This window comes from Crotalus tigris, unplaced genomic scaffold (genome assembly GCF_016545835.1).
Source record: "Crotalus tigris isolate CLP2741 ecotype Arizona unplaced genomic scaffold, ASM1654583v1 scf7180000017663.5292952, whole genome shotgun sequence".
NCBI lineage: Eukaryota > Metazoa > Chordata > Lepidosauria > Squamata > Viperidae > Crotalus > Crotalus tigris.
Window position 1 is genome coordinate 921,585 of NW_024096550.1, and position 25,916 is coordinate 947,500.

The 25,916-nt window shown below is 41.1% G+C and overlaps 1 protein-coding gene across 4 annotated transcripts in view; it reads right to left on the reverse strand.

Moving 5' to 3' along the window:
- Nucleotides 1–25,916, reverse strand: part of KCNIP4 (potassium voltage-gated channel interacting protein 4) — a 217,381-nt gene that overhangs the window by 130,497 nt on the left and 60,968 nt on the right. Inside the window, exon 1 of one of the 4 annotated variants that reach the window (XM_039335901.1) lies at nucleotides 24,701–25,310. The exons of 2 other annotated variants lie outside the window; for them this stretch is intronic. In XM_039335901.1, the coding sequence (XP_039191835.1) occupies nucleotides 24,701–24,788 (88 nt within the window). In that variant the 5' untranslated portion in view covers nucleotides 24,789–25,310. Of the gene's footprint in view, nucleotides 1–21,760; nucleotides 23,897–24,700; nucleotides 25,311–25,916 lie in introns of those variants that run through there. One more of the 4 variants, XM_039335903.1, reaches the window with a different exon arrangement.

The window sequence follows — 25,916 nt, forward strand, 5'->3', positions numbered from 1 at the left end:
ATTGAGGGTCTCCTATTTGAGCAGGAGGTTGGACTAGAAGACCTCCGAGAGTCCCTTCCAGCTTCATTCTGATTGATTGATTGACTTGGGTTAGAAGCACTGTGGCGCTTCCGGGTTGAAAGGATTAGCCGGTGACATCAACGTTGCCCGGGAGATGCCCAGTTGGGGGCTCCTTTCATCTCCCCGTCAAGGAGCTGGAGCGAAGGACAGGAACTCATCCAACCCCATGGCAGCACTTGGGTCTCAAACGTGAGCTTGCTAACCTCCAGCCCAGCATTCTAACCACATGAGCCACGGCGCTCCTGGTGCCCTTGATCGGAAGCCAACAGACTGAATTCGTGTCCCAGTTTAGCCATCTGTGTGGTTAGAGTGCGCAACTTTCACTCTTGGTGACTCGTCCCTCAACCTTATTCTATTCTATTCTATTCTATTCTATTCTATTCTATTCTATTCTATTCTATTCTATTCTATTCTATTCTACTCTACTCTACTCTACTCTACTCTACTCTACTCTACTCTACTCTATTCAATTGTTCTATTCTACTCTACTCTATTCTACTCTACTCTATTCTATTTTACTCTACTCTACTCTATTCTACTCTATTCTATTCCTTCAGCTAAGTTTTCCTCACAGCCTAGTATCATCAAATATAGGTGATCTGATGGTTTCTTTCACCTTTAGAAAAACAGTTATCAGTGGGATACGTTATAATTCCATAAATTTCCTGGAAGGGCCATCCTTGGAAGACACTGTCTCCTAATAGCTTGGATTTTCACAGCTCTTTGAAAAATCTGTAAGTCATCCAACAGAATAATTATTTTAATTTATCCCTCCACTTATTTTAGAAGGTGCCCTGCCAAACATTGCAAGTTCACTCACTTGGATTTCTGAGAAGGAAGAGATAGTTCTAATATGAAGGACGTCCTGCTTGCTCTTTCTGCTGGTTTTCTTCCTTTTGAAGAAATGGCTATGTTCTAGTCATGGGACTGATCTCAGCCACACCTAAACTGTATTTGCTCTTCTGCATGAAGAGTTGAACGTCATCTTATTTATTCCCCTTATTCCGGGCATTAGTTTGTAGAGACGACAAATGCTCTGAACTTCATGAGCTAATGCTTTTTCTCCAATTTCTTGGCGAAGTTTAAATGCCCAAGTCTTTATTTTAGACTTCAAGGCTTTGGTCTCCAACCTCCCTACCCTATAAAACTGTCATAATAAAACTCATCATGCTTCAGGCAAACACGTTTTCATCTGTCCTTGTGAGGTCACACCGCTCATCTTCTGCCACCGCCTGTCATCTACAAAACGCAGACAAAGGTCCCAGGAACCAAATAATTTATTAAATTTCAGTTTGGGTAAAGTCAGATTGTCCAGTGGCCCACAAACAAACTTTGTTTGTGAGTGAATAATAAACTTTTGAAAATCTGGTAATGTTTTCTCCTTCTGGTTTCTCCCACTAGTAGGAGCAGAATAGAACAGAACAGAACAGAATAACAGAGTTGGAAGGGACCTTGGAGGTCATCTAGTCCAACCCCCTGCTGAGCCAGGAAACCCTACACCATTTCAGACACATGGTTGTCCAATCTCTTTGTAAAAACTTCCAGTATTGGAGCATTCACAACTTCTGGAGACATGTTTTTCCACTGATTACTTGTCCTCACTGTCAGGAAATTCCTCCTTAGTTCCAGGTTGCTTCTCTCCTTGGTTAGTTTTCCATCCGTTGCTTCTTGTCCTGCCTTCAGGGGCTTTGGAGAATAGCTTGACCCCCTCTTCTTTGTGGCAATCCCTGAGATAACTTATAATCTTTTGCTCTGACAGCATCTATTTTATTAACTGTCCATTCCAGATAGAACTGGCATCACTGGATTCTTTCCATCAAGAAAAAATAAATATCTGTTTTTTCCTGCAAGATTTTTTTCTGACAGTTGGCTGATTTGAGTCCGTAAACTCAATACACCTATTTTACTTATTACCATGTAAGATTATACCCAGGGGTCTAGCCTAAAGCACAGGATTAACATCTTAACTTTGGATCATCTCCACATTTTACAAAAGGCTCTAGGTCCATAGCATATAACACATCTCAGTATAAAGACCCTTCCCAGAGGTGTGTTCAAGATATTGAACGAGTCACACAACTTGACCTATTGGTTGACCTATAGGGATTTTGTGCTTGTGATGAAAAAAAAAAAAAACCAAAACGTTGACTTTGGTTTTGTCAATTAAATAGATTTGTCGTTATAGAAATGGCTGGTTATATACTAACGTGTCAAAGCAAAAAGTTGAGGCTGGAAGATTTCTATTTTGTATTGTGCTAAAAAGAGTTGGAAATCAATGCCTTTTTTTTTCTTTTTTTCCCTTGTACCTTACATTTTCTTTCCCGCTTTCTTTTTCCTTCCCCTAATTTCCCATTTCTATTTCTCTTTGTAGTTTATATATAAACAATAAAAGAACCTATATCAGGGGTAGGCAGCCTTGGCTCTTTTTATGACTGGTGGACTTCAACTCCCAGAATTCCTGAGCCAGCATGGCCCAGCTTGGAAACCTCTCCCTTTTCCCTCAGCATGGCTGGCTCAGGAATTCTGGGAGTTGAAGTCCACCAGTCATAAAAGAGCCACGGTTGCCTACCCCTGACCTATATGAAGGACCTATTGTTTGCAGAAAGGACAGCATTGTACAAACAAGAATATTTACCAATCTGTTAAACTGCTGACATATATTGAATAACACAAGGTAAGACAAATTTTATCTACCTGGTTGGCTTATTCAGATGACTCTCTCTCTCTATGTGCTATTAGTTCTGGGTTTAATTCCAAGATAAATCTAGCACTAGAAAGAAAAAGAAGGGGAAGCATTAGCATAGGGTGAAAAACAATAGATAAGGTAGATAAGGGTGAGTTTCACCTTTTTTTTTTAAGGATTTGGAGATGGTGGGACCATGGAAATGCCCAGTGTCTTCTGGCTAAGCAACTTTTCAGTAAACAATCATTAGAAAAGGCAACCCTACATTGGGAGCTTAACCAGAAAGGGAGGCAAGTCTTACAGAACAAACAAGGTCATCACGTTTTACTACTGAGACAGAGAGAAAGAGAAGGAAAGAAATAATTGTTTCCTATTTTTATTTTTATTTGGGGGGGGGGGGGAGTCTGCACATGGGTCCTAACCATTATTTTTTGTTGTTGTTGCATGGATTCTTTTCCAGCCTCCTCTGTTCTGAACATCATAAGGTTGCCTGCCCATTGTTTTTCTCCCTACACAATAATGGACGTGCTGCTGATGGATGGGATCAAAACGGTGCGTCTGAAAGAGGTCACCCTCCACCTTTCCGTTCTGAGTTCATGGTTTTGCAGAACACGTTTTAGTTTGTTCTCCAGCAAGAACTCACTCATTCAAAAGAATATCGCTTGGGTATACATCTTGAATAGGGTACTTTTACTGTTCCATAAACCTCCGTGTGCTTCATTGGTGTTTATCTATGAGTCACAATGCAGTCACCTTGAAATCACATAACTGGAAGTGTACGCATCAACTAATCACACCATAAAGGAACAGAGAGCACAGCCAGGAACACTTGGAAAATTCAGTGAAAACAATACTTTTTTTGTGCATGTTTATTTAAGGGACAATATACTCATGAAATTCAAATGCAACGTGCTTCAATAAGTTTAGTGTGTAAGTACAAAGGCTTTTGGGGTCAATGGCTTTCATAAAAGTCATTCGTTTCCCTGAAATACCCCGAGGCAAATAATTAAATTCACCCTACAGAATCCAGCTGACAATGCATTGTAAGCAGGTCATCCGCAAGGAAATAAAGCGGCAGATTTTGAGAAGACCCCTAAATATCTTTACTAGGATATTTCTTCATCTCTAAATAGTGTATTAAAAAGATTTGGAATATAAGCGCTCTGAAAAATAGAGTTATTATCGGTAAGGCTGGTGCATTGAAATGAGTGAGCTGCTATAAACACACCTTCCAAGTTGCCAAATATTTAAATACACAAATGTCCAAGTATCTTAGGAGGGTTATTTACTCAACCAAGATTGGAGCAGCTGGACACAAAAGTTAAAAGTAGAAGCTTTGAACAGGTTTTTATCACAAACACACTTGGTATTGGTGGAGTCCGAGAAATAAAGGACCCTGCACATATATCAAATAAATGTCAACTATATAAAAATACTATATGTATCTTGGATTACATATTAGATGAATAGGCTGTTGAAATCTTTATATTAAAACAACATATTTCATGTGTGGTCAGAATGCCCAAAATTACGCAAAATACAGCCTTTTATTAGGATGGGGACCCTGGAATATGATTTTAATTTTCTTTTACTTATGCCTTTCCCCCCAGATTGTAACAAGTGGTTCTTATGATTGTTTTGTATTTTCTATTTTGTATTCCGATACGATCAATAAACTATTGCTAGTACTGTCTCCATAGTTTATAATAAAACAGAGTTACCGTGAATGTTAACAAAAAGAAGATTGGAAGAATAGAGGTATACAGTTGGGATATAAGGTCCAAAGAACCATTTTATAGAGTGTTTGTGGAATTGCTAACCGTTGACTTTATTTTTTTTCAACATCCTACTCTACCTCCAAGCAGACCCAGTTCTCAACTCCCTCTTTTATTATCACAAGATCCGTTCAAAGTGTTTTGATTGTGACTAAATGCCTTAATTGGGTTTGGCCGGTTAATTTCATGGCTGACTACGTATCTCCAGTCCCAGATCAATACTATAATTAGGCCAATGTAAGTATAAAGGGAGGTTTAGAAGACTGGGCCTGCCAATCAAAGCACGCGATGCCCTTTGGAGGATCCTCGGTGAATTTCTTCAGTTATAATTCCTCTTGCATCTATAATAATTGTTTTCTCCTATATCTGCTTTCCTTTTTTAACCAAAATCGAATGTTGGCTTGCAAACTAAGAGACTATAATAGAAAAAAAGGAGCTTCTATGATACAGCACCTGAGGAATGGAGGCCAAATTATTTAGTAAAACATGCAGCGGGCTCTTTTAAATAGAATTGTAACAGATTCATCTACTTTTTCTTGTCATTCTCTAATTTTACAATCTAAATCAACTGCTTTGAATTGGGAAACCTATCTGCTAATGAACAGCTTTATGTCTGGGTTGAAAATAAGCACAATTGTTGCGAATCTGATTTCCTCTTAATGGAAATTCGTAATGGTTAACACACCATTTGAAGCATCTATTTTAAATAATTATTAAAATTGAGTTCCTGGTTAACATTCAGTAGGCAGAGAATGCTGGACAGTTATGAAAAAAAACCATAAGGATTTCTTGCCATAAATTAAATCTATCTATCTAATCCAGGGGTAGTCAACTTTGGCTCTTTTATGACTCGTGGACTTCAACTTCCAGAATTTCTGAGCCAGCCGTGCTGGCTCAGGAATTCTGGGAGTTGAAGTCCATGAGTCATAAAAGGGCCAAGGTTGACTACCCCTGATCTAATCTATCTATCATCTAATCATTTATCTAATCTATTCAATCTATCATCTCTGTCTGTCTATCTATCTATCTATCTATCTATCTATCTATCTATCTATCTATCTATCTATCTATCTATCCATCTATCTATCTATCATCTATCTAACATCTATCATCTATTTATTGTATTTATTTATGTATGTATTTATTTTGGCTTAGTTAAGTAGCCCACTCTGCCTACTTAATACTATATTTTTTTAAAAAAATCTCGAAGTCTCTTGCTCTTTAAAAAGAATCACAAAGGCCCATCATATCAGGAACCCAGATCACGCCGGGAGGGTATCTGCAGAGTCCCAGGGGTGGGGGGTGGGGAAGGGGCTCATGCAATCCTTTTTTGAGAATTTCTGACCAGCAAAGTCAATGGGGGAAGCCAGATTCACTTAATAGACGTGTTCGTAATTTAACAACTGCAGTGATTCACTTAACAACTATAATAATAATAAGAAAGTTGGAAGGGACCTTGGAGGTCATCTAGTCCAACCCCCTGCTCAGGCAGGAAACCCTATACCACTTCAGACAAACGACTGTCCAGTTTCTTCTTAAATTGTGGAAAGAAATGTCATAAAATGGGGCACAGCTCACTTAACCAATGTCTCACTTAGCAACAGAAAAGTTGGGCTCAATTGTGTATCGTAAGTCGAGGATTACCTCCATGGAAACAACATGGAAAACCAATCTTAAGCGTACTTTTTCTGCTTTGTAATCCATGGTACAAAATGAAGCCAAGAACACAGTGAAGGATATGGATGTACTAACTCTATTCCCTCTGTCGGAACAAAGAGGTTCTGGGAAATACATCCTAATCTTGTTTTTCCCAAATTGAAAGTTTAAAAGTTTGCATATATGTTTTCTCTACTGAAGAACATTTCAACACAAGGCCCTCTGCCTAATGTTTTGCCCATTTATTCCATCCCTGCAAAACTCAACTGCATGAAACTAGAGATTATGGCAGCTAAGGAGGCATGAATTGGCTTTCCACCAAAATGAATAACGATAGGATCTCAAACCGAAGTAAAAGAATTGGTGCAGTCGAGTCTTTTAGATTGCAGACCTAAATATTTTTTCTTCCCAGCACAGTGGGACTTACTTTTGTGTTCCGTTTCCAAAATATAAAAATACATTAAAATACAGTAGATAAAATCGCAAGTTCATATCATTTGTTTTTTTAAAAAATCTGATTTGTCTTTTTTTTTTTTAACCTAAAAAGGATATTTCAAAGCCATGAATCAAATACCGGTTGGGCGTCTTGAGCAAATTAAGAACATTTGTGAGAACAAAGTCACAAAACCCATCTAGGATGCCATTTACAATACAATCTACAACTGCCATCTACAATACAGTCACACTTCAGAGCACTTCTGAAAAAAAGAAGACAAAACTGACTATTTGGTGTTGGTGTTGTTGTTAAAAATGGTCTTAAACACAAACCACGTCCTTGAAAATGATGAACAGCTTTTAAGCACAACATAAATTTTTTCCAGCAGCACTTAGTTGTAACTGTTTGTATATCATAAAGCATCACCTTATCTCTGCAAAAAAACAAACGTAAATAGTAGGGTGTTGATGGTACTTTTTCTTTACATATTTCAAGATCGACTCAAATTGAACTCCTCTCCTGGTTAAATATTTTATCCTTCTCCCTTTGAAAAGGGACCAGGAGTTTTAATTTTAACAGAGACATTTAAAGAAGAATTTCTTTCTTTTTCTCGACAGTGGAAGATGATTCCGTTTGGATTTCACCCGTTGGATGAACCGCAATTGAAGCAGTTCCAAAGACAAAAGAATAAAAAAGTTTCCTATCTGTGAAGAATCAAACCCAAAGTGAAATCAACCTCAGATCCTTTCTGGACAGAAAGAGAGCCACTTCGTTCTGATGGGATCCTTTTTTCCAACACAAAGGAGGGTTTTGATCCAGCCTGAGCATTGCTCTAAATCCCTCTTGCACTAACTCAAGTGGCCACAACGACTCTCTAAAAAAACACAAATAACCAATTTTCTGCAAGGAGTATTAATCCTTCTATTCCCCACCATCCAGTCAGAACCGAAGAAGCTTCTGGGGTGAGAAGTGAAACATCTTCAAGGAAAAAACAAGTAATGTCCACTTGTCTTTTGAAAGAAAGCGCTAACTCAGATGTCTCCACTCGCTAGAAAACTCAGGTAGTTTCACGCAGTGACCACAACTGGAACTTGGTTTTAAGCAAAAACAGTTGTTTATTGAAACTACAACGCCAAGTCAACATTCACTTAAGGGAAGGGCAGCCACCTTATGCACACATGCGCAAACGTGAATGTGGCCACATGTGCAAATGCACACCACGTAAATGGGGCTGCGAGTATATGAGTGCGAGGCTCTCAGCAACGGTGGCACCTGTGTGAGGCTTGTGGTGACACCACCTCCAGGTTTGTGGCGATGCCGCCACTGACACGAGGACTGAGCCACCGTCCCACATGAGAGTCATGCCGTGGCCCACCTGCCACTTGTGGTACTGCCGCCATCTGCGCAATGCTAGTGGCGCTGCCGCTGCCCACACACTTGTGGTGACGGTGGCATGAGGGGTGCGTGCATGCACTGCCCAGTTATTCACGTGGCCCAGGGGCCAAGAGGCCACGGCCCGGTAGTGGGATGCAGCCCTTAAGGTTAGGGATCTCTGAGGTAAGGCCCCAACATGGAAAACCTCCATAATCTCATCCGAGCCAATAATTTTGATATCTTACCGGCACTAGCCTGCCTATCCCTGGACTGATTCACCAATTATACATTATTTATAATCCTGTTGATTGTGGGTTTGGTACTTGTTTAGGCCAAGATCAATATGTTACCTTTCTATAATTACAACAATTCTGCAGGGTTAAGAAGCAAAATTAGTTTTAATTTTGGCAAGGGCATCCATTGTCATAGCAACTGAAACTCTGCCACGTTTTCCAAACTGGGCAGCTGTAACGATGCAAGAACATGATTAAGTGGCAACGTACAGAATAATAACGGAGCTAGAAGGGACCTTGGAGGTCTTCTAGTCCAACCCCATTCCCCAAGCAGGAAACCATATATCATTTCAGACAAATGGCTGTCCAATCTCTTCTAGCAAACCTCCAGGGATGGAGCACCCACAACGTCTAGAGGCAAGGCGTTCCACTGGTTAATTATTTCACTTAACAACTGTTGCAAAAAAAGGTTATAAAATGGGGGAAAACTCACTTAACTGTCTTACTTAGCAACAGAAATTTGGGTCAATTGTGGTCGAAGATTGAGAATTACCTATGTATGCATGTATTTATGTATTTATGTATGTATGTATGTATGCATGTATATACATATACATATACATACATACATATATATGACTTCTGTCAATTGGCATGTAAATTACCTATTAATGAATTAACTTCCAAATATATGTGCACTCCAGTCTAATACAGAACTTCTCTGCCAGCTGATAAGTATTCTAAACAGTCAACCAACTGTTCTCTTTTCTTTTTCTTTTTAAAACAATTATTTAATGCCTCCTGTCCTTCACAGGAGCCCTCTAAGCTAGTGGTTGCCCATATTTCCTACGGTTGAACAAAACTCTTGTCTCTACAGCATCCTAATTAAGCACGTCATAATTCGTCAAATTACAGATGGAGAATTCTTTAAAATAAAAAAAATCAACCAACAGTAATGCTAAACATTGAGAGAAAATTCACCATTGATTTCAAGGCTGTTTTACAGAGCTATTTCTATCATTCATTTGAAAATAACCTTCTCTTCCCCCAAAATCATTTCTTATTTGTGTTGACAGGCTTATCTATGTAATATATAATGCGACTGTCACTCAGCACTGCAGAGAAATAATAATAATATTAACTTAGTTCAAAGCACTATTAACTGGCATTGCTAAATTCATTAATAACCTTGGCTTTCTCTTGCTCCAGCTGACAAGAAATGTCTCTTTATCGAAAAGCAGAATGCATGGAAAAGCCAGAAATAAACCTAATTTAGCATTAAAGATCTATTAAGAGATAAAACCTGAAGCTGGAACAATCACACACATACCCCCTTTTGATAATTAGAGGAGGCAAGTTGGGTTGTCCTCTCTTTGAAGAAATTTGCAGAAAAAATCGAGAAGGACAATTCATGTTTTCAGAAGTTTGAATACAAAAGTTTGGCAATATTTAATGTAATAATCTTGATTTGCTGAATTTTCTTACCTGAATTTGCATGAGTTTCCATAAACTCATAATGTGTGTTGGATTGGCCCAATAAATTAGACTAAAATCTCCTTTGCTTCAGCGGGAGCCTTTTTACTTACATTCTGATCTCTCTCTTTCTCTCTCTCACACACACAAAACACAGACATACACACCTGATTAAAAGGGTGGAGTAAAAAGTATGTCACTACACTGCTTGTGTCACTTTGACAAAGGCACTGACACCCTGTCAGACACTGTGCTGTTTTGTAAGTTTGCAATTCAGTGGATCAGGCAAACTAAGCAATTCGGATTGAGTAAATTATAATTCACCTAACCAGGTCCCAAAGATGCTTTTTCCAAAAAGCAACTGAACTTCCTTTGTTTTTCCTTGAAGACGTTTCGCTTCTCATCCAAGAAGCTTCTTCAGTTCTGACTGGTCTTGCTTTGTTTTTCCTTGAAGATGTTTTGATTCCCATCCAAGAAGCTTCTTCAGTTCTGACTGGTCTTGCTTTGTTTTTCCTTGAAGACATTTCACTTCTCATCCAAGAAGCTTCTTCAGTTCTGAGTTCAGTTCTTTAGAACTGAAGAAGCTTCTTGGATGAGACCCAAAACGCCTTCAAAAAAAAAGCAAGAAAGTCCAGCTGACTTTTGAAAAAGCACTTTTGGGACAACCATGAGTGAATTAAATTAATTTTCAACCAAAATCTGTTTGATCCTGATATAGAAATTGACCCATTATGGTGCTAAGCTTCTTACAAAAATGGCTGTTGCTTCTTACGACATTTCTGCAAGCAAGTCATGAAGGCCAACATTTCTGTCAAGATAGCAAAAAGTTGGTCAGATCTATCATGCAAAGAGGGGCCCTACTTGGGGAATGTGGCCAAAATACCACGCAGTCGTCCTCTGACCTCTTCTTCTACTTTCCTAATTCTTTTTTTTTTTTAAAAAAATAAGCAGAACGGAAGCCCTCCTGTGCAATAAAATATAGGAACGGATGGGTTAGTTTCCTGTCAAAAATAATTAAGTTCACTTGCAATTTCTTTTCTTCCCCACTGCATGGAAGGATTATCTATTGAGGTCAAAGAAAATGTTTTAGGGAATTAAGGAAGCTGTAGCTACGACATCCGTTATAAGAAGGCCATAAAAGGTGATGTCACTGAATTCTTGCCTCCGTTTTCGCAGGAGGCGATTATCTCCCTGCTAAATTATTATTCCACTTTGTTTTCCTCTCTCCTGGTCTCTGTGCACAAATCTTGCACAAAGTTTTGAAGGAGTGTGGAACTATAATAAGCAGAATCAGTACTCGTGGTCTGTCTCCTGGGTTCCCAACATATAATGAAAGGTCACCGATATTATTGTTAAATAAAATAAATTATCTGACTGGTATGGTTGACTAGCACAGAGGTTCCTATAGGCCAGCAGCTTGGCCTTTAAAGGTAAAGATGTCATTTAAATAAAGCAAAAAGGTAAGAAGTGGGTGTCGTAAGCTAGCATAAAGGCACTCCGGTTCTCTGCACCGGGTTGTTAGAGAATCATAGACACGTAGGACTGGAGGGACCCTGAAGGTCTTCTAGTCCAGCTCCCTGTCCAACGCAAGGAGTCTTTATACCATTTTGGACAAATGAATGTCCAATCCTTTCTTGAAAACCTCCAGCAACATGACAACACAACTCTGTTAGCTGTTCTACAGATTAATTGTTCTCATTGTCAGGAAATTCCTCCTTAGTTCCAGGTTGAATTTCCCTTTGATGGGCTTCCACCTGTTCCTTCTTGTCCAGCTTTCAGGCGCTTTGGAGAATAAGTCAACTCCTTAATTCTCTGTGAGTGGCCTTCAAGTACTAGAAGACAACTATTGTGTCACTCCCAAGTCTTTTTTTTTTTTCTTCATTCGGCTGGAAATACCAAGTTTGATCTTCTCTGCATTCTTCCTAGAGACTCAGCATTCTTTTTGCATCAGAACTGGATGCAGCATTCCAAGCAGGTGGAATAACGTGGTCTTGAATGCCAATTATTTTGAATTTATCCCGAGGAGGATTTGCAGAGTTTAATAGCAGCGTTGTATTTCATCCTCAATTCCAATGCACTTCTTAAATAAAAGTAGTTAAACCTCACGGATCTTAAATTTGCTGTTTTTGTTTTGCAAACCCTGATATAATAAATAGAAATTGGAAAGCTTTGGTCCAAGCTGAAAGGAGGAAGCAAGACAATAAGTAAGAAAGCATTTTCTTCACTTGATTTCTAGCAGAATATTGAGTAAGGATTTAAAATGCTGGAGAGGATGTTAGAATCCATGCTCTAAGCAAAATAATCATTCAATGGATGCTTCACTGCCCAGGAAGGTGTGAATGGGTTTTTTTGCTTCTAAACTAGTTCATTTATTCCACTTACAGACTGCCTGATCAACTACAGACTCAGAACAATTGCAATCTTTAATTGAAGTTTGATTCAAATATTTTGTACTATAGGAATTTTGGGGTGACAAAATGTCCTGAGCTCATGGATCTAAGACACGGTAGACTCAGACCAGGATCTGACTGCCTTTGAAGGGAACCCAAATGGAATTGGGGCAATATGCTTTTTAATGTCAATTGTCCGAAAGATCCATGTAAAATCTCCACCTCCGTTGATGGCCCTGGGTTATTTTGCAAGATCTTCCACTCTCCCATTAGAAACCCTTTTTCTTGGCTGGATTTCAGTTCTGCTCCCCCGGTTAACGGAAGGAAGATACAATAAAATCCCAGCAAAAGAGCATTTATGACCACATCTGTTAGGAAAAATTGAGACACTGGCTCAACTCTTCACGTCCTTGCCCATAGTGTTAGTAATGTCTAACACTAGTTACTAATGTCTATCACTAGTTAGTAATGTCTCTGGTACACCAGATGCCTTGGCAGGTCAGAAGAGTAGAGTAAGAGTAGAGTAAGAGTAGTGTAGTGTAGTGTAGTGTAGTGTAGTGTAGAGTAGAGTAGAGTAGAGTAGAGTAGAGTAGAGTAGAGTAGAGGATAGGATAGGTTAGGATAGGATAGGATAGGAGCTGGAAGGGTATTGTAAAGTAATTTAGAAAAAGAACGATTCGGTAAGGTTTACAGCTATTGCTTTCTAAAAGTTTTTGTCAAAGGATTTTAACGAATCAACTTTTATTTAAATGTTGTTTTGTTTAATTTAACTGTTTGAGAGTTTTATGTTTCTTTCTTCTTTCCTTTCTAGATTCTTCTCTTTGCATATAATATGAAAATAATAGTTTTTCAATGTGATAATATTTACATTACATTACTGGCAATATATCTTTGTTTATGATTCTTAATAGGTCAATAAAGGTTTATTTTTTTCCACACAGGAAAGCATAATATTCTGATCTGCTAACATTTTCCTCATAAGCTTTTTTTCTGCATTCATTTTACTAAGCTTTCTTTTATCTTTTTTTTCTTTTTTTGTAGTTCAAAAGAAAAAAAAAGAATAAGTAAACTAAAAGACGGATTTAACTGAGCAAAATGGCAAAAGGCTTTCATGTGTTCAGCTGTTATATATTTCCTTCTGGACAACTGTTTCTCTTGGGACAAATACTTCTTTTTAAAATGATCAAAACCTCTGTGCAACCAAGAACTTTCAAAGACCGTTCTTTATATCTGAAATGTTTCTTTATCTTGAAGCATCTAGATAACAAATGAAAAAGAGGAAAGAAGAACTGGATGGCTCTTATAATACTTTTACCCCTGGCTCAGTAAAGAAAGACGCTAATTAGAAATCAGAAGATTGATTCCCAAGGAGACCCAAGACAAACAGATATTAAATACCTGCTCACTAGGAAAACAAATTCTGCCCTTAACAACTGTGGCTAAAAATATGGCACCAGTGAAAAGCAAGCAGTCAGAAAAATTTAACTGAAGTCTCATGTCGAGATACAGAATGCAAAATAACAGAGTTGGAAGGGACCTTGGAGGTCATCTAGTCCAACCCCCTGCTCAGGCAGGAGACCCTATATACCAGTGGTGGCAAACCTATGGCACAGGTGCCAGAGGCGGCACTCAGAACCCTCTCTGTGGGCACGTGCACCATCACCCCAGTCCTAGGCCTTCAGCTGGGTTTTATAAAACCTTTTAGGTCTCCACCGCCATGTGCAAAAAAAAAAAAAAAAAAGGTTCAATCAATCAATCAATTTCAAGATCTCGCAAAGTTGTAATTGATTGGACTTTTTAGTCCCACCCAGTCTGCCATTATCACTGCAGCCATGCCCACCCAATGGGCCACGCTCACCCTGTATCCGATAATGCATAAGTGGGTTTTGGGTTGCAGTTTGGGCACTCGGTCTCTAAAAGGTTCGCCATCACTGCCCTATACCATTCTGAACAAATGGCTATCCAGATTCTTCTTAAAAACCTCCAGTGATGAAACACCCACAACTTCTGGTGGCAAACTGTTCCCCTGGCTAATTATCCTCCCTGTCAGGAAATTTCTCCTTAATTCCAGGTTGCTTCTCTCCTTGATCAGTTTCCATCCGTTGCTTCTTGACTTGCCTTCTGGTGCTTTTGGAAAATAAGTTGACCCCCTCCTCTTCTTTGTGGCAGCCCCTCAAATACTGGAATACTGTTATCATGGCCCCCCTAGTCCTTCTTTTCTCTAGACTGGATATTCCCAATTCCAGCAACCATTCTTCATATGTTCTAGTCTCCAGGCCTTTAATCATTTTAGTTGTACTTCTTTGCTTAAATTTATTTAGGCTTCCAATTGCATGTGTACTTTCAGAGATTGTAGCACACAATCATAGTTAGACACAGCCTTTAACAAGCTAGGGAGGCACGGATACCGAGTTTTATAGTTTGCAGAAATATCCAGATAAGCAAAAAAGAAAAAAAAAACTCCTGGGATTTCAATGCCATTCTTCATTTTGCTATAAAATAGCTTACTTACTGTACGCTATCTCCTTACTTAACAGGGATGAAATATTTTTTCTAACTTTGTGAATTAGGAGCCATTTACCAAAGAGGGCATTATAACAGCTTTAATATTTCAGCAAAGCTTTAATATTTTATCACTTAAGTGCATAGTAAAATGGAAGTTTGTTATATAAAGAAGAACTATAACGGAAAGTAATGGGATTATGTAACAGAAAAGAATACAGACTAAGGTAGCTTTCCCCAACTTTCTTTGAATGGAGAACACTAGGAATGGTTGAAATTCAGGAAGCAACTATATTCCACATCTGGAAACTGTCCTTCCCAACCCAGAGCCTTAGTGATTGGTTCCTGGAGCTGCAGATGTAGATTAAAAATTCTTTAACTTGAAATTTAGTTTATCAATTGTTGCCCCACCCCACCTACAGATTTCCACTTCTTGATCAGGACTGCGCTACACAAAAGGTGTTTGAAGCATGACAACCTAACGTAGCACCTTTCTCTGCTCCCAAGAGGACAATGAAAAAGTAACACACTTGGAGATTGTGCAAGGTGCCTTCTTCTCTTGTGACCTGACCGTTAGTGATCCCTCTACCAAACCACCTGGTTTTGACCTGCCTCGTTGGACAAAATTGGACAGAATTAGGTGTGATACTAATTCTATATCGGTGAAGATGGAAAGATTGCCCTTGTTGTAATTGTGATGCTGGTATGGAAACTATTAAACATGTTGTACAAGATTCATGCATTCATTCTCTGGTTCATTAGAAGATCTACACGAAGCCACTCCAGAGGGGAGCTGAAGTGGACATCCAGTTATGAGGCCACATGTTGTTGCCCCCTTAGAGGTTTTGCGTATAATTACGTGGATTGTGTGTCTATATTTACTTCTCTTCACCATGTTCTCACCATACATTAAATAAATAAACAAACTTGGGAACCCAACCAGCACAGCAACCCAGCTTTGTAGCTCCGTCCCCAGGCGCAGAATAACTCTGACACTAAGAAGATTTCTCGAGTAGCATTTTGGAGATCTGCAATCACATACAGATTGGCCCAACAAACTGAAACAACACAGATATTTGAAATATGTAAAAAAAAAAAAAAGATTACTTGATGAGGAAAGCAGGAATTTTCAAGAACTGGGATCTATTTCTAGAAGTGAGCCGAGGTGGCACAGCAGTCAGAGTGCAGTACTGCAGGCCACTTTAGCTGACTGTGTTCAGCAGGTCAGCGGTTCAAATCTCACCGGCTCAAGGTTGACTCAGCCTTCCATCCTTCCGGGGTAGGTAAAATGAGGACCCAGATTGTTGGGGGCAATGTAAATATATATATATATATACATTGCTTACTGGTGTACACCGCTTAGAGAGTGCTTGCACTTAAAGTGGTATATAAGTCTCATAAATAAATAAATAAATAAATAAATAAATAAGTGGGCAAAATGCTCTGACCTCAAAAATTGTGCAAACCTGAATCCATTTCAGATTCTCCTCTGGTGCAGAGGAGTGTGATAAATTACTGATCAATGTGTATTGATATTGATCTATGCTGCTTTGCCTCCCCCCCAAAAGTCTACATAAAACATTGAGCGTATATATAACTTTTCTGCAGTAAAATTATTGAAAGCCATCTGGCTATGCAGGTTTTTCAATTATCTTCCCACAAAACCTTAATTAAATTATAAAACCAACCACTATCCTTTAGGACTCTTGGTGTTCTGTTTGTAACCGAGCAATTTATCTCACCTCGCCGAAGAGTTAGCCATGTAATGCTGTAGAAAAAGAAAGTCTGCTAATAAACAAGAAACCAAAATGCCTAAACTAGGACATAAAATACCGGTAGTGGACGCTAAATTGAATCGGTGGTTTTAAAGGCACATCATTTACATACAGCAATTGGCTTAACCGTAAGGGGAAAATGTTCTTTTTTCTTAGCTGCAGAAGAGAAACAGGAGGCTCACAAAAGCTGTCCAAATGCATGTTTTCCCCTTGAAAGGTGGAAAAAGTTGCCATTGAGGTTTTTTTTTTTTTAAGGGTAAAGCATGAAGAAACGGAAAAGGAAAAGCAGCCTTTTGAAATGAGCTTCAGATCTCCCTGTTCCAAACTGTCAGCATGTTAAGAGAGCCGAGATGATTTATTTCCAGCCTAGCTGAGATGCCCTTGAAATCACTGCATTGTTAGGTTGTGTTTCTTTTGAAATTATAGGGGGGCTCACAGAGTGAGCAAACAGGTGCTTAGCAGGGGCCGGGTCAAGAGGGAGCTGGTGGCTGTTAATTGCTTGTGGGGCATCAGAGGAGCAAGCGGTAGTAGGGCATGGCTCTCCTGACCTGCAGAGAGGACACCATACTAGCTCTCCAGCCTGAAAATTTCAACAAGTGCTTGTGCTAAACAGCCAGGCTGGTTGCTATCCTGGGGGGGGGGGGAATAATGGTAAAAGACCTAGCAGTAATTATGAAGGAAGTTATCAGAAATTGAAGAGACACAGCAATAAGAGACTCCCGGAGGAAGATCAGGTCTAGGAGGCAGAGAAAGGTGATAAAATGGCCCACACTTGAACCTCTTATTCCATGAAACTGTAGAACAGGTTCTGGGGTCTCACCACTGTTGATGTCTCTAGGCTAGTGTTTCTCAACCTTGACAACTTTAAGACGTATGGATTTCAACTCTCAGAATTCCCCAGCCATGCATCTTAAACTGAGTATGGTTGAGGAACACTACCCTAGACTTTTGAAGTGAGTATGGTTGAGGAACACTGCTCTAGTCTCTTGAAGTGAGTATGGTTGAGGAACACCACTCTAGACTCTTGAAGTGAGTATGGTTGAGGAACACCACTCTAGACTCTTGGAGTGAGTATGGTTGAAGAACACTGCCCTAGACTCTTGAAGTGAGTATGGCTGAGGAACACTGCTCTAGTTCTTGAAGTGAATATGGTTTGAGGAACACTGCTCTAGATTCTTGAAGTGAGTATGGTTGAGGAACACTGCTCTAGATTCTTGAAGTGAGTATGGTTGAGGAACAATACCCTAGACTTTTGAAGTGAGAATGGTTGAGGAACACTGCTCTAGTCTCTTGAAGTGAGTATGGTTGAGGAATACCGCTCTAGACTCTTGAAGTGAGTATGGCTGAGGAACATTGCTCTAGTCTCTTGAAGTGAGTATGGTTTGAGGAACACTGCTCCAGATTCTTGAAGTGAGTATGGTTTGAGGAACACTGCTCCAGATTCTTGAAGTGAGTATGGTTGAGGAACACTGCTCTAGTCTCTATAAGTGAGTATGGTTGAGGAACACTACCCTGGGCCTAGACTCTTGAAGAATAACTTTTGCAAGCTTTGGGGACTTAGAAAGACATTAGAGGACGTGCCAAGAAGGAGGACACCTGTGGGTTTCTTGGTGTTCTCTAGTGCCATCTGTGTACTGGCTGAGGAATTCTGGGAGTTGAAGTCCACAAGTCTTAAAAGTTGCCAGGTTTGAAGACCACGGCTCTATAGGATCTTTGATGTGGGGGGTGACCTGGATGTCATTATTCTAAGAATGAAGCAGAAGTGAGGCAACTAGGCCAATTAGAGTAGATATGGAGACCCCCCTCCAAGTCACTTAACATGCTAAAGAAATAATTGGGTTACCTAACAGTTCTGCAGACTTTCTATCTATTACCTCTTTATCATCTGAGAATTCAAACGAGTTTTATCTATTTGCCCCTGATCAATAGCCGACTGTTACCAATAGTTTTTTTTCCCCTAAATTGGGGATGTAGCTATACAAGGAAAAACGGTTTAAATGTCTGACAGCCCCTTAAGCGGATGTCCTTTGTAACATTGTGCAAAATACCATTTTCACCTAAAAAGGACAGAATCGTTGGAAGCTACACAGTGTGACCCAGAAAGACATTTATTCTTCACGCACTCAAATGAAAAATTATTTGGAGCACGATCCTTCTCCAACTGAAGATTTATTACCAGAAGGAGGAGAAAACTCACACAGGGAAGTAATATGGGACTAATGAAGCTTTTATTCATTTTACAAATTAAAACTTCTGCCGGATGATGTGGAGGATTAAAGAAAAATAAAGCTGACTTCTGGTTTGCCATCGCGGTTGCCGCGGACGCTGGAAGGCGACCCTTGGGACTTCGCAACCTGTCATAAATATGAGTCAGTTGCCAAGTGTCTGGATTTTGATTACGTGAACGTGGGGACGCTGCAATGGTTGTAAGTGTGAAAACCTGTCACGAGTCACTTTTTTCGTTGCCACTGTAACTTTGAATGATCACTAACTGAACTGTCGTAAGTTGAGGACTGCCTGTATTTCAAACTAGCATTGTAGTATCAGGGCTTGGCCTCTAGGGGAGCCCCTTTCCACAGTACAACTGTGGAAAAGGGTTCCCCTAGAGGCCAAGCCCTGGTACTACAATGCTAGCTTTTTTTAAAGGATAGTACACATTTTGTATATAATATTCAGTAAGTGAATAAGTCAATACTTTAAAAGAACAACCCTTTTACTTTTATTATAAATAGGATATTTATTTATAATAGAATAAATAGGATAATTGGGATAAATATACACACACACACACACACACAGGCAAATATATATAGTGTATAACGCGGCATGTTTGTTTGTGTACATGTGTGTTTAAAGAGGGAACTAACACAGGGATTAAGCACACATTTCTCGTGGTTCTTTTGCTCTCCTCACTGTTTGTTTTTGGAAACCAAAGCAGCATTTTGACGAGAACTAATTTTAATCTGCCAGAATTTATTTTGGGAATAGCGCATAAAAATTGGCTCTACTAATAAGTGATGCTGTGATCTGATTTTACCTCTGTCCTTCCCACTCCCTTTAGAGCAGGTGCAGAAATTAAATAGCAAAGGAGAGGCCTAGCTCTCTGCCCTTTGGACTGGCATCCTCAGGTACCTCAAAGACTATTTGGAAAGGGACGGTGGACACCCTGTCGAACAGGCATTGCCCCTCGCCTTAATTTGTCTGCAATAAACTTCCAAACTGAATAGGTTCAATCCCTAATCTAGTCCCTCCTCTGCAGCCTCCATCATCCCTTTCTTCCCATTTGAAGGAGGCAAGAGTGGGAACAAACTTTGGGGTTAATAAAGGAGAATATTTGTAGTTCAGAGTTGAAATGAGGGCTCTTTGGTGCTCTCTGAGCTTGGTGGCTTCCTTGCAGATGTTTCATACCCAAACTAGGGTACTGATGACGTTACCTAGTTACCTAGGGTCATGAAACGTCTGCCCGAAAACAAGCAAGCTCAGAGAGCACCAAGGACCCCACAGTCGTCGTCGTCTTCCTCCTCCTCCTCCTCCTCCTCCTCCTCCTCCTCTTCTTCTTCTCCTTCTCCTTCTCCTTTCTGCAAACCCCTCTCTCTTCTAGCACTGATAATGTTACCTAGTTTGCCTAATGAAACGTCTGCAAGAAAACAAGCAAGCTCAGAGAGCACCAAGGACCCCACAGTCGTTGTCTTCCTCCTCCTCCTCTCTGCAAACCCCTCTCCCTTCTAGCACTGATGACGTTACCTAGTTTGGGTAATGAAACATCTGCAAGAAAACAAGCAAGCTCAAAGAGAACCAAGGAACCCGCAAGCTTTGGGATCTCTGAGCTAGTGAAAGTGGCTTTCTCCCTGAAATCACCTCTCACATTTATTGTGCAGCGCCCAAGCCAAACAAAACCAGTAGGAAATGAGTCCCACAAGCTACGGTATGACGTAACTCTGACGTGCTGGATGCAACACCTCAGATGCCATCTTTCTGTGCAGGCCATTACCAACTGCTGGGCCTCCAGCCAGGGGGAAGCACAAGGTTTGCTCGGAATGAGCAAGGTGTAACGGCTGGGAAAAGCAGATCCTTCTCCAGCTGAGCATGAAATTGCAACGCTAGAAAATAAATCTGAATTCTGAGGCTGAAGGGAGAAATATGAAAATTCGAAAGTTCTGGCAAAAAGCTTTTCACTGCCATTTTTATTTGAAAGGGGGAGGAGAACGAATATGGACCTTGGAAAGGAACAGCTCCAGGGCTACAAGGGGGCAAAGGGACATTTTCTTTAAACAATCATTGCTAGCTGCTGTTCAAAGTCAGGAAACTGGTCACCTAGTCTAAGCACAGAAGCTAGCAATAGCAATAGCACTTGGACTTGTATACTGCTTCACAGTGCTTCACAGCCCTCTCTAAGCGGTTTACAGAGTCAGCCTGTTGGCCCCAACAATCTGTGTCCTGATTTTACCAACCTTGGAAGGATGGAAGGCTGAGCCAACCTTGAGTCCGTCGGGATCGAACTCCTGGCAGTGGGCAGAGTCAGCTTGCAATGCTGCGCTCTGGCCCCTGCACCACCAGGTGATCAGGCAAGAATATCAGACAACATGCCTGTCCCTCTTTCTCTTCTGATTTTTAGAAAATCAACTTTGACTCCCAAGCAGAACATCCAGAAAGTTATTTGGAAAGTTTGGCGTCAGCCCCACCACACCGTTGGATGAAACATCTGCCTTTGTACCTGGGTCAGTCAACCCACCTCTGCAAACCTCGATCACTCGAAACACATGACGGCTATCTCCTGCCCTTCTTCCTTTTTGTTTTGCAAAGAATGTGGCCTGTCCTTTTCCTGAACTTTTCTCCAGAGCTGTCATTTTGGCTCTGTCATTTTGCAAAAGTGGACAAGCCAGAAGATACCACGGAGAAGATTGCTTCTTCCAGGGAGAGGGTGGAGGCAAGGGGACGGATATAAAGGAAGGTCAGGCTGAAGCCAAGCGCAGCTCTGCCCGTCTTCATTCAATGACAACCAAGATTGCATCTTGATTAAAAGATCAGAAAACGGGAAAAGCTCTGCATTTTGCAAAGCCATGAACTACCAGGGTATCCCCCACTTTATTATCATGCGACTGAATCTCCTGGAACCAGAGAGCTGGAATGTGGGACAATGAATGGTCCAAGGAGGCACCGTGTGGGGTCTCCAAATTTTGCACCTATGGTGAGCCTACATGTCTCTCCAATTTCACAAGGGGGGATTTGCACCCAGCAAAGTTGTGGTCTTTGTCAACAGATGCACCGCTCAGGTCAAACTTAAGGGGCAGAATGTTGAGAGTTACAGAGTCTGATCGTTAATGTACTGAGCTGAAGATATAAAGCTTTTATGAAATTGGTGTCAAAGGGTGATTTTTGCTATCTGCATCCATCATTAATTACCTTTTTATCCTTTCCCCCTGAAAGCTTGTTGTTCTTGTTGTTCTTAGTTGCGAAGTTGTGTCCGACCCATCACGACCTCATGGACAACGTTCCTCCAGGCCTTACTGTCTTCTGAAAGCTTAATGCAGCAGAAAATATCTTGGCTTTAATCTTTGAGATACCTGTCTCCAAATTAGGAGATTGTAACTAATGGTGGTTTCCTATGGGGTCTCTCAGCCTATCTGGTCCCCCCTCACCTCTTCTCACAGATCGAAGAACCTCTGTATTTGTTCTTCTTAAAGACAACCAGACACGCAATTTTTGTACCCATTTTTTTTTTCGTGAACAAGGGGGTGATGATTGACAAGCGGTCTCCTGAAAAATGCTGGGGATGCACTGGAAGATCAACCACTCAATCATTTAGAGCGGACATCATCATCATCAACAATTACAACTGAATCTGCAGCATGGTGACTGGTGACTTCGTACACAACCATCAATCATGGACCTTGGAGTCTGGCATACCAAGATTAGACAGACGGGGGTGCATGGCAGAACCACTGGGGAGGGGAGGGTCAGCATAATTTAAAGCAGGGCTTGGCCCCTTTAACACCTGTGAACTTCAACTCCCAGAATTCCTGAGTCAGCAGGTGGAGGAGTTGAAGTCCACAGGTCTTAAAGGGATCATGTTGACCACCCTGGATTTAAAGTCTCAGCCATCACTGGAATGAATGCAACCACCGCTGAGCAGTTGTTTGAATTTACCCTGTAATTTCAGTCATCTCTACTACCGCAGAAAACGGACAATCTAAGGATTTGAGCTAAGCATCAACTTAGGAAAAGATGCCTCTCCTTTAAGGTGAAGTAGATCTGGGTTGCCATCTTCCACATTCTTCTATATTCCAAAACACTTTCTGGAAACTGAATCTGAAACCTTGCTGGGATTACAAGAAGTGTAGTCTTGATACCCCATGGTGGCAGAATGCTAATCTGAAACCGGTTATCCAGTTTACTTCACAGATGAACAGAGAGTGGTATATTTTATATTCCAGCTGCTGCACCACTCTGGCATTTTGAGACAGTCTGAATATTGATTGGGTGGCAGTTCACTGATAGGGAGATGTAGCACATTTACACCCTGCCCAGCGTGAGCTGAGTGGGACTGGGATTTATAAAGTTCAACAAATTGAAATTGAGAAGTCAGAAGGAACACCATAAGAGGAAAAGAATGGATGTTCCAGGCTCATTGGTTAAAAAACAAACAAACTGCCATCAACTCTTTTAAAAACAAGTCTCAACATTCAAAAGCAAATTATTTTAAATCCCTGCCGACTTTTGGTGGGAGAATTAAGCTCCAGCTTAATTTATTAGTTTAAAATGGAAGAGAATTCTCCTAACGAGAGGATTTTGCTTGTGACTCATTCTTTTCCATTCAAAGGAAGGCATTAACACTGGATGGATTCTCCCCACTGGCTCATACAGCAGCATGGGAAAAGGAAGGTGTGGGAAGCACGGATGGCAAGGGAAGAACAATCAGAGACATCAGCAGAGGAAGTAAAGCCAACTTAGGGTGTCACTTTGGCAAAACTACAGGGTTGATTCCGAAGCTGGAAAAAACTTAGCAGAACTGGGAAGCCCAGGGGGGCTCTTGGGAGAAGCTGTTGACTTGAGTGTGGAAGGTATTTTTTTTCCAGCAAGAGTCACAACTGACTCACCAGTAGGGACAGTTCAGAGACTCCCTTTTTTAAAACAGTAATGTTATTAACAATTGCAATTACAGTGATAAAAACTAACACAAAGAATAAAAAGAAAAAATGGAAGGTGCAGAAAAAAATAGAAAAGAGTGAGTTATGGTAAGTTCAAGTAAATATCAATAAATAAAGCAACACAATCACTCATTTGGGATCTGGGAGTTATAGATTCCCCTATCAAAACTTGAGACAAACAGTGTAGTACACATCAGAGCATAAAAACCTTACTAAGTAACCAAGAGTTAATGCTGAGACCGGCCCATTTGTGCCTGCCTTAATTACAGTACCCTAGTTCCTGATTTTGTGTAATATCTATGTACAAACCCTTTACAGCCCAGTCCAGCTATATCTATCTTCCATTATCTCATCCATATAGCAACTATAATTGCCAGTTCCTACTAGCTCATCATGAATTGATATTTTTAACAAGGAAAAGAAAAACATTGTCTTGAGAAAAAAAACCAACTGTTATGTTAACGTAACACATGGAGTTGTCACCCAAGAAACTGGTATCCTGATATATGCTTATCACTGTGGGGGAAAATGTATCCTTTACTTAGAATGGCAGCCTGCTTCTGTTCTAAATCCCAGCTTTTCTTTTTAAAGTAAGATACACCTACCAACGCACTGTTCTTCTCACCCACCTTACACTAGAGATTAATCAATATTTTGTGTCTGCATGTGCACACTAACTTCTTTCAAGCGTCTAGTTTCAAGGATTCTGCTTTTGGGAGAGACATTAGAAAAAAAAATTCACAGGCTGCAAATTCTACTACTAAATTCATTTCTTCTCCCCCGAACAAGCCCTGACAAACTTTTAACGCCAGACTAAAATCCAGTGTTGATATTAAGTTTACCCTGCCAAATTAGCTTTGCTTGCCTACTAACACAAACCAGCTTAGACATTATAACTAAGAAAAGAAACATATTCAAATGCACTCGGTTCCAAACCCAGATGAAAACGTATCCAATAGCACTCTGCACATGCATTTTTGATAGATAGATAGATAGATAGATAGATAGATAGATAGATAGATAGATAGATAGATAGATAGATAGATAGCCCGGCATCCAAAGACTTGCTTGCAAGGAGGCGACTTCTCCCACCTCCAGCTAAACCATGGAGAAGGACCTGGGAAAGGATGACTGTTGGCTATCAGGGGGAAGGTCCTTTCCCACGTTTCCTACAACAAGCCCAAAGAGCTCTCACCTGTCTGGAGGGTCCCCGTGAGGGCCCGGAAAAGATACTGGGCAAATTTGAAGATTTCCCGTTTGCAGCGTTTGCGGCAACCGCTCATCTCTTAAGGCAGCGCCAACGCTCGGGCTGGCCAGGAGGCGCTTTCAGACGCGCAGTTGGGCTCCGCTTGGTCCCCTCCAAAGGCGCCTGGGCGGGACCCGGGAGAGCGGAGGGCGGGCGGGCGGCAGAGGACCCCCGGAGTAGAGCCCTTGGAAGGTCTGCGAGGAGTCGGGGAAAGGAGGGCGAGGGCGAGGCTGGAGCGGCGGAGGGGGACGCCGCGCTCCGGTGGCTCTGCAAACAGGCAGCTTGGCTGTCGCGGACGCGTGTCGTTCCTCCCCCCCCCTCTTGCCCAGAGCACGTCGGGACTGTTCCTCCAGCTGCCTCCTTTCCAGCCACTCGGGCTTCCCCTCCGTTCACGGGGTCTGCAAGGCCAGCTCTGCCCGGAGAAACTCGCCTTCCTCCAAGAAGGGCGGGGGGCCGAGGGAAGCGGGCGCCCAGCAGCCCTCCGGAGAGTCACCGAAATCGCTAGCAGAAGGAGCCGTGGGAACGCCGCCACGCCCGAAAGACGCGCCCAAGTCGAGGGACGAAGAAAGGCAAATAAATAAATAAATAAATCTCACTTTGGGGAAATGAAGATTGTGTGTGTGTGTGTGTGTGTGTGTGTGTGTGTGTGTGTCTGTACTGATCTTAAGCCGGCTTTGATCACCTGGTTGTAGAATGGGAGGGGCCAAAGCCGTGAAAAGTTTAGACTGCATCAAAGTCAGCACGTGTTGTGTGTGTGTGTGTGTGTCCTTGTCAACTTATCGAATAAGTAAGGGCGCAGACTTTGTGTTTTGCTGGGGTGGGGGGGGGGAAACTTAGCTTTGCTGTAAAGGTAATATCAAGCATGATTAGGCAGTTCAGATTTAACAAAAGGTTCAGAGATAGAGATGCCTGTAATAGATAGATGGATAGATAGATAGATAGATAGATAGATAGATAGATAGATAGATAGATAGATAGAAGTTAGGTGGGTGGGTGGGTGGATGGATGGATGGGTAGACAGATGGGTAGATGATGGACGAATGGATGGATGGATAGATGGATGGACAGACGGACGAATGGATGGACAGACGGATGGACGGATGGGTAGACGGATGGATGGATGGATAGATGGATGGACAGATGGACAGATGGATGGACAGACGGA